This window comes from Heptranchias perlo, chromosome 2 (genome assembly GCF_035084215.1).
Source record: "Heptranchias perlo isolate sHepPer1 chromosome 2, sHepPer1.hap1, whole genome shotgun sequence".
NCBI lineage: Eukaryota > Metazoa > Chordata > Chondrichthyes > Hexanchiformes > Hexanchidae > Heptranchias > Heptranchias perlo.
In genome coordinates, this window is record NC_090326.1 from 148,931,613 (window position 1) to 148,948,260 (window position 16,648).

Here is a 16,648-nt window from a genome sequence, read left to right on the forward strand (position 1 = left end):
ATCTCGTCCCATGCCCGGCCACCACCAGTATTGTTGTAACACATGTATCATTCCCTGCCTTCCTTGGTGTCCCGGGCCATGATATGTTGAGCAAATTCTGCCTGATTCACTCTGGTGCCACTACTCTGTCGATGTCCTTCCGTTTCCATATTCCGTCGCCACCGGCTACAGCCCCAGAATCTGCCCATCTCTGTTTTTCTACGTCTGTAGTGTTGTGGTGCAGTTTGAGGACATTAACCTCCTCTGGTCCTATAGCTGCTGCCACTACCACCCCTTTCGGAGGGGTCAATGTTTCTGCTGCCTCCTTGGCTGCCTTATCTGCCCAGTCATTTCCTGCTTGTATCATTCCTCCTCCCCTCTGGTGCGCCCTAACTTTTACGACCGCTACCTCCAACGGTAGCTGAGTGGCTTCTACTAGCTCTTTTACTAATACTTCATGCTTCACCTGTCTCCCTGACAATGTTACGAACCCTCTTCTTGCCCATGCTGCCATATAATCGTGAACTATACCAAATGCATATCTACTGTCGGTATATATATTTACTTGGTCCCATTCTCCTGTCCTTAGTCCCTCCACTAACGCCGTCTGTTCTGCCACCTGGGCTGACCGTCCACCATCCAGCGCTCCCTTACGTATTACGGTGCCATCCTCGGATACTACCGCCCATTCTCCTATTAACGGTTCCTCTTTTATCCCACAACTTTCCTCCTCCTCCACCAATACACTGCATCTATGTTCTTCTCCTTTCGTTAACATTGCTCCCGCTGGATTCGCTTCGGTATCCCTCACTATTTGGCCTGACTTGTCTGTAGGTATCAGTACTGCTTCCCACGCTGCTCGTTGGCTATCTGATACTGCCTTGAGGCATCCGGTATTTAGTAATTCAACCAACATGTGCTGGATATGTAACACAATTTCTTCTGTCATAACTACTGGTTTGCTAACTCTTATTGCCCATGCGGCGCAGTCTAGGGCTGCCACAGAGCGTGGGAGTCCAGCGGCCACTGCTGATGGTTTAGTGGAATAATAAGCGATAGCTCGTTTCTTATCTCCATGCTCTTGGGTCACTACTGCATTATAGAACCCCCCCTCATTATCACAATGTATGTGAAACGGTTTCATCATATTCGGCAGTCCTAGTGTCGGGGCTGCAGTTAGTGCTTTCTTAATAATCTTGTATGCCTGGGCCCCATTCTATCGTTTCCAGCAGGGCTCTTCCTCCTTTTATTAAGTTTTGTATAGGAGCTATCACTTGCGTAAACCGCGGAACAAAATTCCTGCAATAGTTTAATGAGTCCTAAAACTTTCCTTATGCCTCGTACATTTACTGGGCAGGGCATGTTTTGGATAGCCTTCCTTCTATCAGTGGACATGTCCTTTTTCCCCTGGGATAATACATGACTGAGTGCACTATGGGCTGCCCGATCTGCGCCTTTCTTGGGTTAATATTAAATCTTCCATCTCGTAATGCTTCCAATACACAAATTAATGCTCCACAATGCCCTCTCATGGTGGTGGAGGCTATTAGGACGACATCAATATACTGCAGTACTGTACTGTCATATGATGCTAAATTCACCTTCTCCAATGTTTTGGCCATGACGTGGTGAAACCCCTGTGGGAGTCTCGTCCATGTACATTGTTGGTGGTTAACCGTAAAGGGGAATTTGTCTAGTTTCACCCATCCTTGGGAACATCCTCACCGCATCCACCCGATCAAGCCCCTTCACAATCTTATACGTTTCAATAAGATCGCCTCTTATTCTTCTGAACTCCAATGAGTAGAATCCCAATCGACTCAACCTCTCCTCATATGTCTGCCCCATCATCCCCGGGATTAACCGAGTGAACCTTCTTTGTACTGCCTCGAGAGCAAGTATGTCTTTTCTTAAGTATGGAGACCAAAACTGTATGCAGTATTCCAGGTGCGGTCTCACCAATACCTTATATAACTGCAGCAATACCTCCCTGTTTTTATATTCTATCCCCCTTGCAATAAAAGCCAACATTCCGTTGGCCTTCTTGATCACCTGCTGCACCTGCATACTAACTTTTGATTTTCTTGCACTAGGACCCCCAGATCCCTTTGAACTGCAGTACTTTCCAGTTTCTTGCCATTAAGATAATAACTTGCTCTCTGATTTTTCCTGCCAAAGTGCATAACCTCACATTTTCCAATATTGTATTGCATCTGCCAAATCTCTGCCCACTCACCCAGCCTGTCTATATCCCCTTGTAGGTTTTTTATGTCCTCCTCACTCTCTACTTTCCCTCCCATCTTTGTATCATCTGCAAACTTTGATATGTTACACTCGGTCCCCTCCTCCAAATCGTTAATATAGATTGTAAAGAGTTGGGGACCCAGCACCCACCCCTGCGGAACACCACTGGCCACTGGTTGCCAGTCCGAGAATGAACCATTTATCCAACTCCCTGCTTCCTGTTAGATAACCAATCCTCCACCCATGCCAGAATATTACCCCCAATCCCGTGATTCTTTATCTTGAGCAATAATCTTTTATGTGGCACCTTGTCGAATGCCTTCTGGAAGTCTAAATACACTACGTCCACTAGTTCCCCTTTATCCACCCTGTACGTTATGTCCTCAAAGAACTCGAGCAAATCTGTCAGACATGACTTCCCCTTCGTAAAGCCATGCTGACTTTGTCCTATTAAATTATGTTTATCCAAATGTTCCGCTACTGTCTCCTTAATAATAGACTCCAAAATTTTACCCACCACAGATGTTAGGCTAACTGGTCTATAATTTCCAGCCTTCTGCCTACTACCCTTTTTAAATAAGGGTGTTACATTAGCAGTTTTCCAATCTGCCGGGACCTTTGCCGAGTCCAGAGGATTTTGGAAAATTATTACCAAAGCATCCACAATCCCTACTGCCACTTCCCTCAAGACCCTTGGATGTAAGCCATCAGGTCCAGGGGATTTATCCACCTTGAGTCCCATTAATTTACTGAGTACCAATTCCTTAGTGATTTTAATCGTTTTTAGCTCCTCCCCCCCCCCCCCCCCCCCAGAGCCCCCTGTTTGTCCAGTGTTGGGATATTCTTAGTGTCCTCTACCGTAAAGACTGAAACAAAATATTTGTTCAGCATTTTTGCCATTTCCATGTTTCCCACCATTAATTTCCCGGTCTCATCCTCTAAGGGACCTAAGTTTGCCTTAGCCACCCTTTTTCTTTTTATATAACTATAGAATCGCTTGCTATCTGTTTTTATATTTTTTGCTAATTTATTTTCATAATCGATCTTCCCTTTCTTAATCAATCCTTTAGTTACTTTTTGCTGTCTTTTGAAGACTTCCCAATCTTCTATCCTCCCACTAAGTTTGGCTACCTTTATAGGTCCTTGTTTTTAGTCGGATACTGTCCTTAATTTCTTTACTTAGCCACGGATGGCTGTCATTTCTTATACATCCTTTTTTCCTCAGTGGAATATATATTTTTTGAAAGTTGTAAAATAACTCCTTGAATGAACACCACTGCTCATGTACCGTCTTACCCTTTAATCTATTTTCCCAGTCCACTTTAATCAATTCCGCTCTCATGCCATCATAGTCTCCTTTATTCAAGCTCAGTACGCTTGTTTGAGAACCAACCTTCTCACCCTCTAATTGGATATGGAATGTAACCATGTTATGGTCACTCATTCCAAGGGGATCCTTAACTAGGACATTATTAATTAATCCTGACTCATTACACAGGACCAGGTCCAAGGTTGCTTGCCCCCTTGTAGGATCAGTTACATACTGCTCAAGAAATCCATCCCTAATACACTCAATAAACTCTTCCTCAAGGCTGCCTTGCCCAATTTGATTTGTCCAGTTAATATGATAGTTAAAATCCCCCATAATTATAGCTGTTCCCTTATTACATGCCCCGACTATTTCCTGATTAATACTTCTTCCAGCAGAGTTGCAACTATTAGGAGGCCTATATACTACGCCCACGAGTGTTTTTTTCCCCCTTATTATTCCTTATCTCTACCCAAACTGTTTCATTGTCCTGATCCTTTGTCCCAATATCATTTCTCTGTATTACAGTGATTCCTTCCTTTATTAACATGGCCACCCCACCTCCCCTACCTTCCTGCCTGTCCTTCCTGATTGTTAAATACCCTGGCATATTTAATTCCCAGTCGTTGTCACCCTGCAGCCATGTTTCTGTAATGGCCACAAGATCATACCCATACGTAGTTATTTGTGCCGTTAACTCATCCATTTTGTTACGAATGCTACATGCATTCAGATAAAGAACTTTCAAATATGTTTTGTGACACTTAGTTCCTGCTTTTTCCTTTTTGTCCCGATGTTTGTCCTGGATCTCCTTCATCTCCGCGGCGTACTTGCTGAAGGCGCTGCCGAACTTGGACCAGGCTTTATAGGGGATGGTGATGGAGTTCTTGTAAGAGGGCTTCACCTCACTCACCCACATGAACACGCCGTACTTGTTGGAGCCCACGTCGAAGAAGAAGCGCTTGCTGTCCATGGTGATGGACGTGCCCTCGGGCAACTCAGACTGGCCGCACGGCTCGTCGTCCACACCGTAGTCATCGATCAGCTTCGCTAGTGTGTCCCTGAACTTGATGAGCCCTTGGGCCGGCAGGGCGATGGTCTGGCCTTGCGTCTCCCCCAAGCTGGGGCCTCAATTTAAGGTCTGGAGGATGCGCAGGAAGCGACCTCGCTGGTTCTCCTTCAGGTCCAAGTAGCACTTGCGGTTCTCCCGCACCAGGAACTCGCTCTTCAGTGCACGGCGGGGCTCGTCGGAGCTCAGGCCGGCGTCCGAGTCCGAGGGGCCCAGCTGCGCCTAGTGCTCGATGAAATCCCCGAGGTAGTCGCGGAACTCGGCCGCCACCACCATGGAGAGAGTCAGCCGGCTCTTGTTGCCGCCCGCGCCCACCTCGACGATCTTGATGAAGCGGCCCTTGGTGTTCTGCTTCATGTCCAGGTAGAAGCGCTTGTTCTGGATGTCCACCCGCTTGGAGGCCAGCTCCTAACAGTGGTATAGTACATTTTTTGATAGCAAGGTGAAGGTTTTGACTCAAGGCTGGGATTTATGGCATGTAGTTATCTCACACTTTTGAAACAGTCATTGTTACGATACAGTATTTTCAACTGTAATAGGGAACTAAGTGGAAGTTCCCAGATTTCTCCTTTGAATTTATGGCCTGGAATTTCCTTGCAGCTGCACCTGCTCTGCTGTCGTAACTTCGCTGGATGTGCAGCAAAAATCCTGTTTACACTCTGAGGAAATTTCCGGTGTATTGAAAATGTTCGCCTCTAATTAGGGACGGAATTTATTCCATAAGTTTTGATTTTTGCCTCCACCCTTCCTCCCAAAACTCAGGTGGTGAAATGGACTAATAGCTCAAAATCAGTATAAGTTCTGTCTTTAATCATAGCTTTGTGACCTGCAACAATTTTATTGTAGTTAATTATTGAGATAATTCGTGACCGTTTTGTGTCTAAGATGTACCTTTGATGTTCCTAAGCAAACAAACAATGATCTTTTTTGGTTAGCATTTGTTTTATTTGTGCATTTCTGAGGGGACTATCTTTTGAATACAGTTATTGCAAAGTTTCCACAGCTGAAGTTATTTCATTTTTGAGGTTGTGCATCCCACTGTTTGATCTTCATTCTTCCCTTTCAGGCGTTTAAATGTTGGAATTTTTTTTATTCATTCTCGGGATGTGGGCGTCACTGGCAAGGCTGGTATTTATTACCCATCCCTAGTTGCCCTTGAGAAGGTGATGAGCCACCTTGAATCACTGGTGTCCACCCAATTTTATTCTTGTTATTCTTCGTAGTGGTTTGATGTAACTGAGTGGCTTGCTAGGCCACTGCAGAGGGCAATTAAGAATCAACCACGTTGGTGTGGTACCAGAGTCACATATAGGCCAGACCGGGTAACAATAGCAGGTTTCCTTCCCTAAAGGACATTAATGAATCAGTTGGGTTTATATGATAATCTGACCGATTCATGGTCACTTTTATTGGTACCAGCTTTTTTATTTCCAGATTTTTTTTAAGCTGAATTCAAAATTCCAAGCTCCAATGGTGAGATTTGAACTTGCGTTCTCAGCATTATTAGTCCAGGCCTTTGATTACTAGTCCAGTAGCATAACCACCACTATGATCTCCATGGTATAGTGCCTTTTTTGCTTGTAACCCCTTGTAGCTGCATTACCTTGTGTCTCAGTTGACAATGAGTTTTCTGCCTGTGCCACTTGTACTGTAAAAACATGCACTGCAATGTCAAATATTTATAAACTAAGCCAGGCATAAGACACCAATCTATTTCAGTCATGATCGTTCTTAACAGCATCTCTTTTCATGATTCAGAGCTTTAAAAATTACTTTTTAAAAATACAGCATTTCTAAATCTTTTTGTATTTCTTAAGGACTGAACTAAAAAATATGTTTTGAATTCATAAGTTTGTAAGATATTGAAGTTGGAAATAAAGGGACAATTTGTTTTCTTCAGGTGCTTAATACTTTTAAGTACTTGCAGAACCAGAGTTGGGAATTCTGCTCTAAAACATTTTTTAAAAAAAAGAATGATTGCATTTATATAGTGCCTTATCATAATCTCAAGGTGTTATTGTAATGTGCAGTGACTATTATATAGACAAAAACAGCAGCGGTAATATGCCAGCGATGTCCCACATACAGCAATGAGAATAATTACAGTTACCTCTTTTGGTGGTGTTGGTTACAGCAGGAATGTTTGCCCACAAAAGGGGAAAATTCCATGCTCCTTTTCAAACACTACCATAGGATCTTTAACAGCCACTTCAAAAGGCAGATGGGCACTTGGTTTATTGCCTCATTAACATAAAATTCATTTGTGTAAAATGAAGAATATACTTAATATAAAACCCAAGCTGTAGAAAGAAAAACATTTTTGAAAAATTGTAAGTTCTGGAAATCTGATCTAAAAACAAAAAATGCTGGAAATATACAGCAAGTATGACAGCATCTGTAAAGAGAAAAGGTAGTTTAACTTTTTGAGCAGATGAATGGTCTACATAAAAAAACAAAAAAAATACTTTTGTTTCTTTGCAGATTCTGGTGGACCTGCTTTTGCATTTTCAATCATTTTTGTTTTTTAATTCATAAAATCCTAGCATTTTGCCATGACGTCGTTATTGTGTATGGATGTCAGATATTCCTTTTTGGCCTGTAAATTTTAAGATTGAAAGTAGCCATGTTTTAATGTACGTACACATGGGTGTGAGACTAAAATGCAGTGCCTGGGCCTTCAGATTTGTTTTATGGGAGAAAAACATTATGCTTTTTTTTCCCTTTCAGGAACTAGGCCTTGGTAAAGCCTCTCTGTCTGCATTTGGGTTTGTTGGTGCGGCGATTGAAATCATCCTGATTTTGTATCCTTTTTTTGCGGTCATGTCTGTTAACAAGTATTATAAGTGGTTTTCTGGGACAGTGGTATTTTACTAAGAGTTAGACCTAGAAAAACAGTGGTGATGGCTTGGACTATGTTACTACGGAGACACTTGAGAGAAATTCTTTGTTGTATCCAACTCTAAGGAAGTGAAGGAGATGGCTAAGGATATGAAAGAAACCCTTGCATTCCTCACCCTGCAGAAGTTCTTCTCCTTAATTCTCACAGCTATCTGATGGTGTCCTCTGTCGTCGGCTTCTATAGCCTCCGGTTCTTTGCAGCCCTTACTCCCACGAAAGACGACACAACCATGACAAAGGTATGGTGGGCAGAGGTGATGATATATATGTGGCCCCTCTTGTAACCAGACAGCTGGCAGTTTTCCTTCAGTAATTGCCTTTAATGGCTCATTTGCAATGATCAATATTTGTTTGTGTCCTGCGTAAACACAAACTGGAAGATTTTCATAAAACTAGCTAGTAGAGAAAAAGGATGTATTCTGTTTGGTTTGGATGGTGTCCATTCACTTGTAAATAGCTTGGGATGGAAAGGCTTGTTAACTAGCTATAGAAATCCAGTGAAAGGACTTTTCTTCAAAGGAAACAGCTGCTAATGAGTAACTTTAATTGAACTAATTGTACCTCTAATGCTAGCATGTAAGCCGTAGAATTCGGTTTGTTTAGAGTGTCTACAGAAACTTGTTCTTCAAAGCACACCACTAAGATTGAAGATCTAAAACTTCAAAAATACTCAGAGACAGATGGTGCCATCTCTGATTTGCATATATAAACTAGAGATTTAAGACTATCACTGTACCATGAGTTTTGTGGCAACATTGCTGGAATCCTTTTTTCTGTTGTTTAAATAGATTGCAAACAGTTTTTTTAAAAAAATACAGTAATCTATGTGTAACAATAACCCTTGTACACTACTAAGATGTAAATGCAGACTAAAATGATATATTCCCTGATGGGAAACTTCAAGTTACTGCTAATTGCAAACAAAATCTCTAAGTATGAATTCTAACAAAATTATTTCTCAATCCAATATAATTTTTTGACAGGTTTAATTCGCCTTTGCCGAGGTTGCTTTTTTTGATTTTTTTTTTCTGAGGGGAGGATGTCAACTGTGCTGCTGACCATTAAGCAGGATTATGTATAACTTGGCTTCATTTCCAGGACAAATGCAACAGTTTCGCTACAATTGACTCTATCTTCCTGTGGATGATACTCAAATTACAACACTCCTCCCCAAAATGGAGGGCATGTTGTACCAAATGCAAACACAAAATAATTCACTCAACCCTCAAATCAAATAAGTGTAAACAAACCTCTCTTTTTAAATTGATTGCTTTATTTTTTGAAAATCTTTCACAGTAAAGTTGTTTTTGTTATCTGAAAGTTTTCAAGCGATATTGTACTCGCCTTGGTTTTCAAGTCAGAAACTTAATGGGTTTGTTTTAACAGGAAGTTCTTTTTCCCTCCAACAGATTATTGGAAATTGTGTCTCAATATTGGTCCTTAGTTCTGCGTTACCTGTTATGTCAAGAACCTTGGGTAAGCTTAATTGTTTTCACTGATCCTGTTTTTACTACTGCACTTTAAGTGTACCTGTGTTTGTGGGAAAGTAGGGTCAACGTCAGGGCAGGTGCCAGGCATTCATCAAGATAATTATATATAAAATCACAGTCGTCCAGCATTCCTCTGTTTTGATAATTATTTTAAACCACTTTTTTCTCCAGTGCCAGGAAGGTTAAGGGGTAACCTGATAGAGGTCTTCAAGATTGCAAAGGATTCTGATAAGGTTAATAATAGGTTATTTCCATTAGTTGGTGAGAAAGTAATGTGTGTTGGTGAGACAGTAATGTGGGGGCACAAATTTATGATCCCAAAAAGAATTAAAGGAGAGGTTATTAAATGCATCTTTACCCAAAGGGGGATTAGAATGTGGAATTCTCTTGCCACCAACCATCATTGAAACAGAGTTCATAATACATTTTTTTAAAGGGGAATTAGATACTTGTTTGAAGAAGAGAAATATTGTAGGGAATGGGGAATAAACAAGAGAGTGGGATTAGACGAGGTTAGCTCATGGAGAAAAAACACTAGAAGGGATGAGATGGTCCAAATGTCTTGTGCTGCTCTGCAACGTTCTGTGATACTAACTTCAGTGGATAAATAGGGCCTGTCAGAGATAATCTGATTGTCTGGATATAGTCCATTAATTTTATTTCATAAGATGGTTTTATGTGTGAAAAAATATTCGTTAGCTGGTGGTGCGACTAAAGTAGAGTTTATAGAGTTTCAAAGAAATGCTATACACTGCAGGAACACTTTAAAATGTCGTAACAACAAACCAGAAATGTCATCCTCGCCTCAAAAAAGTGACTGCAGCCAGTCTTGCAAAAATAAATTGTACACAGCACAACAGCCAATCATGTTCCAAAAGAAAATACATTTTTAGAAGATGCATTTCAGCAGCTTTTTTTTTGGGAACGAGCACTAAATATACACATGTGACTCAGAAACCATCAGCTCATCTTAAAACTGTTCTGTCTCAGGTTTGTACCTAACCAACATTGGAAAAAATGTAACATCTTATTAATTGGTTCTGATGGTCTTTAGTCCTGCTCTCCACTCAAACTGATTGAGGTTGAAGATTGTCCATAACAACTGGTCACAAAAGCTATTTTTTTTTCTTGCAGTAAAACAAACAAACTGACACATGGGTTAAAATGCTGACTGTCAGCTTAAAATGATGACTGTCGGAATGTATGCTTATATACTTTTTAGTTGCTTATTTTTAGTCTTGTAAACAGGTAAAATATAAATAGAAAATTCTGATGAACTGGAAAAGTCTAATGATATGTGTGCACTGGTGCTGTTATAATTTCCAAAATGAAAGCACATAGTATTAATCACAGTGTGATAGCATGCATAAGATGTTCTTTAAAAAACAGAAAATAGTGGTTAATAGATTTTTTTTTGGAGTGGAGGGACATTAACAGTGATGTCCCCTAGGGGTCAGTGTTGGAACCTTTGGTCCTAATATAGATAAATGGGCCCAGAAATTCGGTCTCATAGTGTCCGTTGTTGTCGCGCTAACCAGCCTACTAAGGTTCCGATATGGTGGGCAGGAAGCGCATGCACATTTCTGGATGGAAGTGCGCAACCTGCCATATTGGTTAAGGTGGATGCGCTGGCGGCAGGGGCGCATGTCGGGATTATTTAAAGGGCAGAATAATTTATGTAAATTAGGGTCCTGCACCTGTTGGCCCCGTTTTCAATTTTCGAATGCCCCAGCACTTCACTCACCATGTGCTGAACTCACACAGCACAATGTAGTGCTAATCGGTAGGAAGATCCTCACTAGTGATATTTAAAGGGACATATTATACTTAGTTGCTGGTTTTTCACTTCAGGCTGCTGGTTGATCTGGATTTTTTTTTTGGTGTGTGTTTTATTACTCCTACAAGTTCACTTTGTCTACACAGTGCAAGATTTTGTTATTGTTGCATTTCTGTTGGCTGCCTTACAGATAGTTTGGCTGCAGTCATGTATGGTCCTCCAGCCCCAAAGGCAACCCTAAGAGACGAGGGGGGGCAGCAAGGAAGACACCAAAGAGCAGGAGAAGTTGCCACAAAAGGGAGGAGGAGGGCATTGAGTGCAGGACTGCTTTGACGCTTTGGAGGTCCTTGTCGACATTGGCCCCCAGAGACAAGACGCAGCCGTTTGAGCTTCCCTGGCAGCAGTATATGAGCTGCCATAGTAGCCATCTGAGCTTCCATGGCAGCTGTCTTTGTTGCCATGGAAGCTGTCAGCAGAGGCTCCATCATGGTGGGTGCCACTGTCAAGCTGATGGAGCTGACCAGTCGTTCCATGTTGGACAGAATGGTCTCAATACTTGGCGTGAAGCCTTGAGACAAGTTGGAGCTGGTCTTCATGCTCTGCGACATTGTGTGTAACCTCTCTGGCAGGCTGTCCAGTGCACCTAGCATTTCCTGGTAGATGTCCACGAGCTGCCTTTGGTAGCCTGCGTGATGTCTCCTCCAGCATTGCCAGTTGCCACGGCCTCGACTCTGACCCTGCCCATGATAGCCAGCACGCTTTCTTTGAGGGGGGGAGAGGGTGTGCAGGTGGACTCTTCCTCCTCTGGTGCCAGCCTGCTTTCTGGAGTTGTGTGCAACCTTTTGTTGTAAGAAAGAAGGAAGTGTATTAGTGACAGTTCTGTGAGGTTTTTGAAGAATGTGATTGTCATGGTGGAATTGCTGATCGTGTGTGAGATGTGGGTAAGTGAGGGCTGTAATAGTGGTGAGTTTGAGCAGAAGGAAGTGTGGTGCAATGATTGTAGGAAAGTGAAGTGAAGTGGGAGGGGAGTCTTATGAGTGTTATGATTAATGAGGTTATAAATGGTTGAGGTGGGAGCAGAGACTAAGAGAGCAGTATTCTGACATTAACAACTCTAGTGAGGTCATTAAATTTTTTGCAGCAATGCGGCCATATCTTGGGTGCTAGGCTCCTCACATTCACATGCTCTACCACCTCTCCCCATTGCTGGTCTATCGATGTCTGGAGGGCTTCCTGCACCCTAGAGGGAAGAATATGCCTCTCCTCCTGTCCACTGCCTGCATCAGGGCCTCCAAGGCAGCAACCAAGAATCTTGGTGCTCTCTCAGCACTTGCTTCAGCTATTTCTCTGATTGAAAAAGTACTTCCCTGGTGTCTGCAACCAGAGTGCACCACGACTTTGAGATGCTGGCTGTCTTTAAGTGGTGTCGTAGACACCTGATATCCTCCCACCGCGCACGCGCACACACGATTAGCACGGGTAGCGCTGTCTGCACTCCTCCGCGATTAAAACCATCAGGCAGCATAAATATTGCTCCCTGCACGCCCAATTCCTTGTGCAGTCCGATTTCTAGGCCATCATATGAACTTGGGTATAATGGGCACGGTATCACGCAGGTGAAACAAATAACGAGTGTGTTTCACTGTGAAGAGGACCATAAGCAACTTCAGGAGGACATGGACAAATTAGTAGTTTGGAGAGATAGATGTCAGATGATATTTAATGCAGAGAAATTTGAGGTGATGCATTTTGAGGGGAGGAATAAAGCGAGGACATATACACTTATAGGAGCAGAGGAACAGAGACTTTGGGGTTCAAATAAAGTAATCTTTAAAAGTGTTGATAACTTTTTTTTAAAAGAAGCATATTGGACCCAGGGTTTCATAAATATAGGTATGGAGAATTAAAGCAAAGAGGTAATGCTAACTCCATATAACACAAAACCATGGTTTGAATATTGTCCAGTTTTGAACACCTTTAGGGAGGATGTCAAGACCATGGAAAGGGTGCAGAAGAGATTCACTCAAGCGATACCAGTGAGAAGAGGTTTCAGTTGTGACGAGATTAGAGAATCTGATGCTTTTTTCATTAGAATAATGAAGACTAAATGGAGGTCTGTTAGAGTTGTTCAAAATTATGTGGGGTCTTGATAAGGTGAATAAAGGAAAATCTATTTCCACTGGTAGATGAATCAGTAACTAAAGAGCCTAAGTTGAAGTTGGACACCAATAGAACAAAGGGAGAGGTTCAGAGAATATTTTGCCTATCAGAAACAGTGATGGAAGCAGAATCCATAATAGCTTTTAAAGAGAACTGGATAAATATTTAAAGAAGAAAAATTTAAAGGGACAGGAGAAACAGATCAAGATGTAACTGGTAGAATAGATAAGGGAGAACCAGTGGATGTGGTGTATTTGGATTTTCAGAAGGGCTTTGATAAAGACCCACATAAGAGGTTAGTGTGCAAAATTAAAGCACATGGGATTGGGGGTAATATACTAGCATGGATTGAAAATTGGTTAACAGACAGGAAACAGAGAGTAGGAATAAATGGGGCTTTTTCGGGGTGGCACGTGGTGACTAGTGGGGTACTGCAGGGATGGGTGCTTGGGCCCCAGCTATTCACAATATATATCAGTGATTTGGATGAGGGAACCAAATGTAATATTTCCAAGTTTGCTGACACAAAACTAGGTGGGATTGTGAGTTGTGAGGAGGATGCAAAGAGGCTTCAAGGCGATTTCGACAAGTTGAGTGAGTGGGCAAATACATGGCAGATGCAGTATAACGTGGCTAAATGTGAAATTATTCACTTCGGAAGGAAAAACAGAAAGGCAGAGTATTATTTAAATGGTGATAGATTGGGAAATGTTGATGTACAAAGAGACCTGGGTGTCCTTGTACACCAGTCACTGAAAGCAAACATGCAGGTGCAGCAAGCAGTTAGGAAGGCAAATGGTACGTTGGCCTTCATTGCAAGAGGATTTGAGTACAGGAGCAAGGATGTCTTACTGCAGTTATACAGGGCTTTGGTGAGACCACATCTGGAGTATTGTGTGCAGTTTTGGTCTCCTTAACTAAGAAAGGATGTACTTGCCATAGAGGGAGTGCAGCGAAGGTTCACCAGACTGTTTCCTGGGATGGCAGGACTGTCTTATGAGGAGAGATTGGGTTGACTAGTCCTATATTCACTCGAGTTTAGAAGAATGAGTGGGAACCCATTGAAACATATAAAATTCTGACTGGGCTGGACAGACTGGATGCAGGGAGGATGTTTCCCCTGGCTTGGGGGTGGGGGGGGGTCTAGAACGTGGAGTCGCAATCTCAGGATTCTGGTTAGGCCCTTTAGGGTTGAGATGAGGAGAAATTTCTTCACTCAGAGGGCGGTGAACCTGTGGAATTCTCTACCACAGAAGGCTATGGAGGCCAAGTCACTGAATATATTTAAGAAGGAGCTAGATAGATTTCTAGACACAAAAGGCATCAAGGGGTATGGGGAGAGAGCGGGAATATGGTATTGAGATAACTGATTCTCTATGATCATATTGAATGGCTAAGGAGGCTCGAAGGGCTGAATGGCCTACTCCTGCTCCTATTTTCTGTGTTTCTATGGATATCTTTGAGTGCCACCACAAGTGCAATGGGAGAATGCCCTCCTTCTGTGCTGTAAAATTCTATGATTCTATATAGGCAATGTATCTGTAAAATATAGTATATTTAACAGTAAAATATAGTCTATATAATGGTCATGTGATAGCCATTTTATACTTTTCAGACTATTTATCCCAAAATACAGATTGAAGAAGCAATTGTATTGTTGTATGCTAAAACTTCAAATGGTTAATGAGTAATTCTGCACAAGAATTTTTTGCAAACTGGCAGGTTGAACTTTTGCCATAGCTGTACTTTTCTCGTCAGGTCAAAGATGGAAATAGCTGAACTATCATCTCCAATTCACAATGTATAAATTGTCTTTTATGTATTATGCATAATTGTTGATGGAAACAAGACCATCCTTGGCAGATGCCAATTCAGATGCATGCCAGTGTAACCTAGCAGTGGATTTGAGACCTAACATCTATTTCTCCCCCTCCCCCAGATCAAAAATAAAATCTTATTTACTTGACTTACATTAGTTTAAAAATGCCTAGTTTATACAACATTCCACACTGTTTATAGCCTCCATCCAGGGCCCCTATAATTTTTTTGATCTAAATTTCCTTGAATTAATGTATTTATCTTAGAGGGAGACTAGGGATTAGATTTGTGAGGCATTGGCGATCATTAAGGGAGTCACTAGATACTGGGGAGGTACTCTGTGTGTCCGTCGCTAATCACTTTAGGTGATTGTCGCTTCTCAGTTTCTGAAGAGTGATGTCATGGTAGCATGTTAGTTTAGCAAACCGACATCTCATTTCAAGGACCTATATAAGCCTGGTCTATACAGTTGGGATGGAACCCACTTCACTGCTGAATGTATGTAAGGGTCGTATGGGAAATTAATTTATGCAGTGTCATTGGTTGGAGTCCTGCAGAACAACGCTATCCTTAAATTGGCACTACATTGATCTCACCTGGATCTCCAGTGTAGCTGGTGTTGGGAAGTGAAAAAATGCACACTTGTGCAGTGGGGGCTTTTTTGAGATTTGGGTTAAAATCTATTGTTGGAATGGAGTAGAGGATGATTTCATTCTGCACCTCACCGTGTATTGTCTGACTTAGAAATGCTTGAATCTTGACATTGATGTGCAAAAAATGGAAGAAAAAAGCTCTAGACACTGACGAACAGGAAAAATGACCAAAAAATACAGAAATTAAAAAAAAAAATCCTGGCTTACAAAATTGCTGGACTATAACTTGGTGTTGTAAAATTGTTTACAATTGTCAACCCCAGTCCATCACCGGCATCTCCACATCACTACAAAACTCTGGGGTAAGGTACCATTGTGTGTGTTCAATGTAAAGGAAAATTGTTTATTTAGATTTCATGTTTCAATAATGAGATCTTTTTGTCAAGATTTGCATTAAGAATTTAAAGATGATTAACAATCTGCATTAGATCAAACAGTTGTTGTTGAACTGCTAACCTGACATGGCTGAATGTTTATTAAATGTAATTTGCATGTGAAGTGGTGGCATCACAGCACATGCTGTGACTAAGAAGCCAGAATGTTGGCAAAAATCTGCCACCTCTTTCAGTAAAAGAATGAGATTCCTGAATTGTTTACTATAGGGATTTATAAAAAGAATAGAAGAGGAGAAAAAAAGAAGCGATTGAACAATTTAAAATTCTGCTAACAAATGCATAGACACAGCTGTCCAAACAGGATTAATGGGATGTATTAGAGTACAGTGACTCATGCAGTGCTCCAGAAAATATCAAGATGCATCATTTTACAGGTTATGCTGACTGGCCCTCAATAGATGAAACAAAATAAATGCATTTAGCAGATTCATAGATTGCTACACAATACACAAAACAGTGCTTGGAGATTGGAAAGATTCCAGATTTGGGTGCAGTTTAGTATGTTAAGAAAAGTAAACCTGTTTTTTTTAAATTGAGAAACTGAGGTGAAGGGCCCTAGTGCAGGAGACCATCTAAGTTAAAAGGAGCAAAAGAAGAGGAGGAAAATCAGGAAGTAGTGATTTGAGTTTTGAAAATTTTAATGAGTACAGGAGGGAGGAGAGACTGAGAAAGTCAAAGGGGTGCGTGATGAGTTAGAAGAGATGAATCTTGATTTCAACATGGTGGGCAACTTAGGAATGAGGAGGAGCATGTCATATGACTTCACTATTTGGAGTTTAGAAGGGACAAGATAGAAACACCATGGTAGTATTTATAAAATAGTTAAAGGATGGTTGTAAAGGAGGGAGGATCACCT

At 41.6% G+C, this 16,648-nt stretch overlaps 1 protein-coding gene across 1 annotated transcript in view; it reads left to right on the top strand.

Annotated features, from left to right (window-relative positions):
• lmbr1 (limb development membrane protein 1) overlaps window positions 1-16,648 on the top strand; it is a 189,594-nt gene that overhangs the window by 149,137 nt on the left and 23,809 nt on the right. Inside the window, exons 13-15 of the mRNA XM_068008238.1 lie at window positions 7,329-7,402; window positions 7,648-7,738; window positions 8,909-8,975. Coding sequence (XP_067864339.1) covers window positions 7,329-7,402; window positions 7,648-7,738; window positions 8,909-8,975 — 232 coding nt within the window. The remainder of the gene's footprint in view (window positions 1-7,328; window positions 7,403-7,647; window positions 7,739-8,908; window positions 8,976-16,648) is intronic.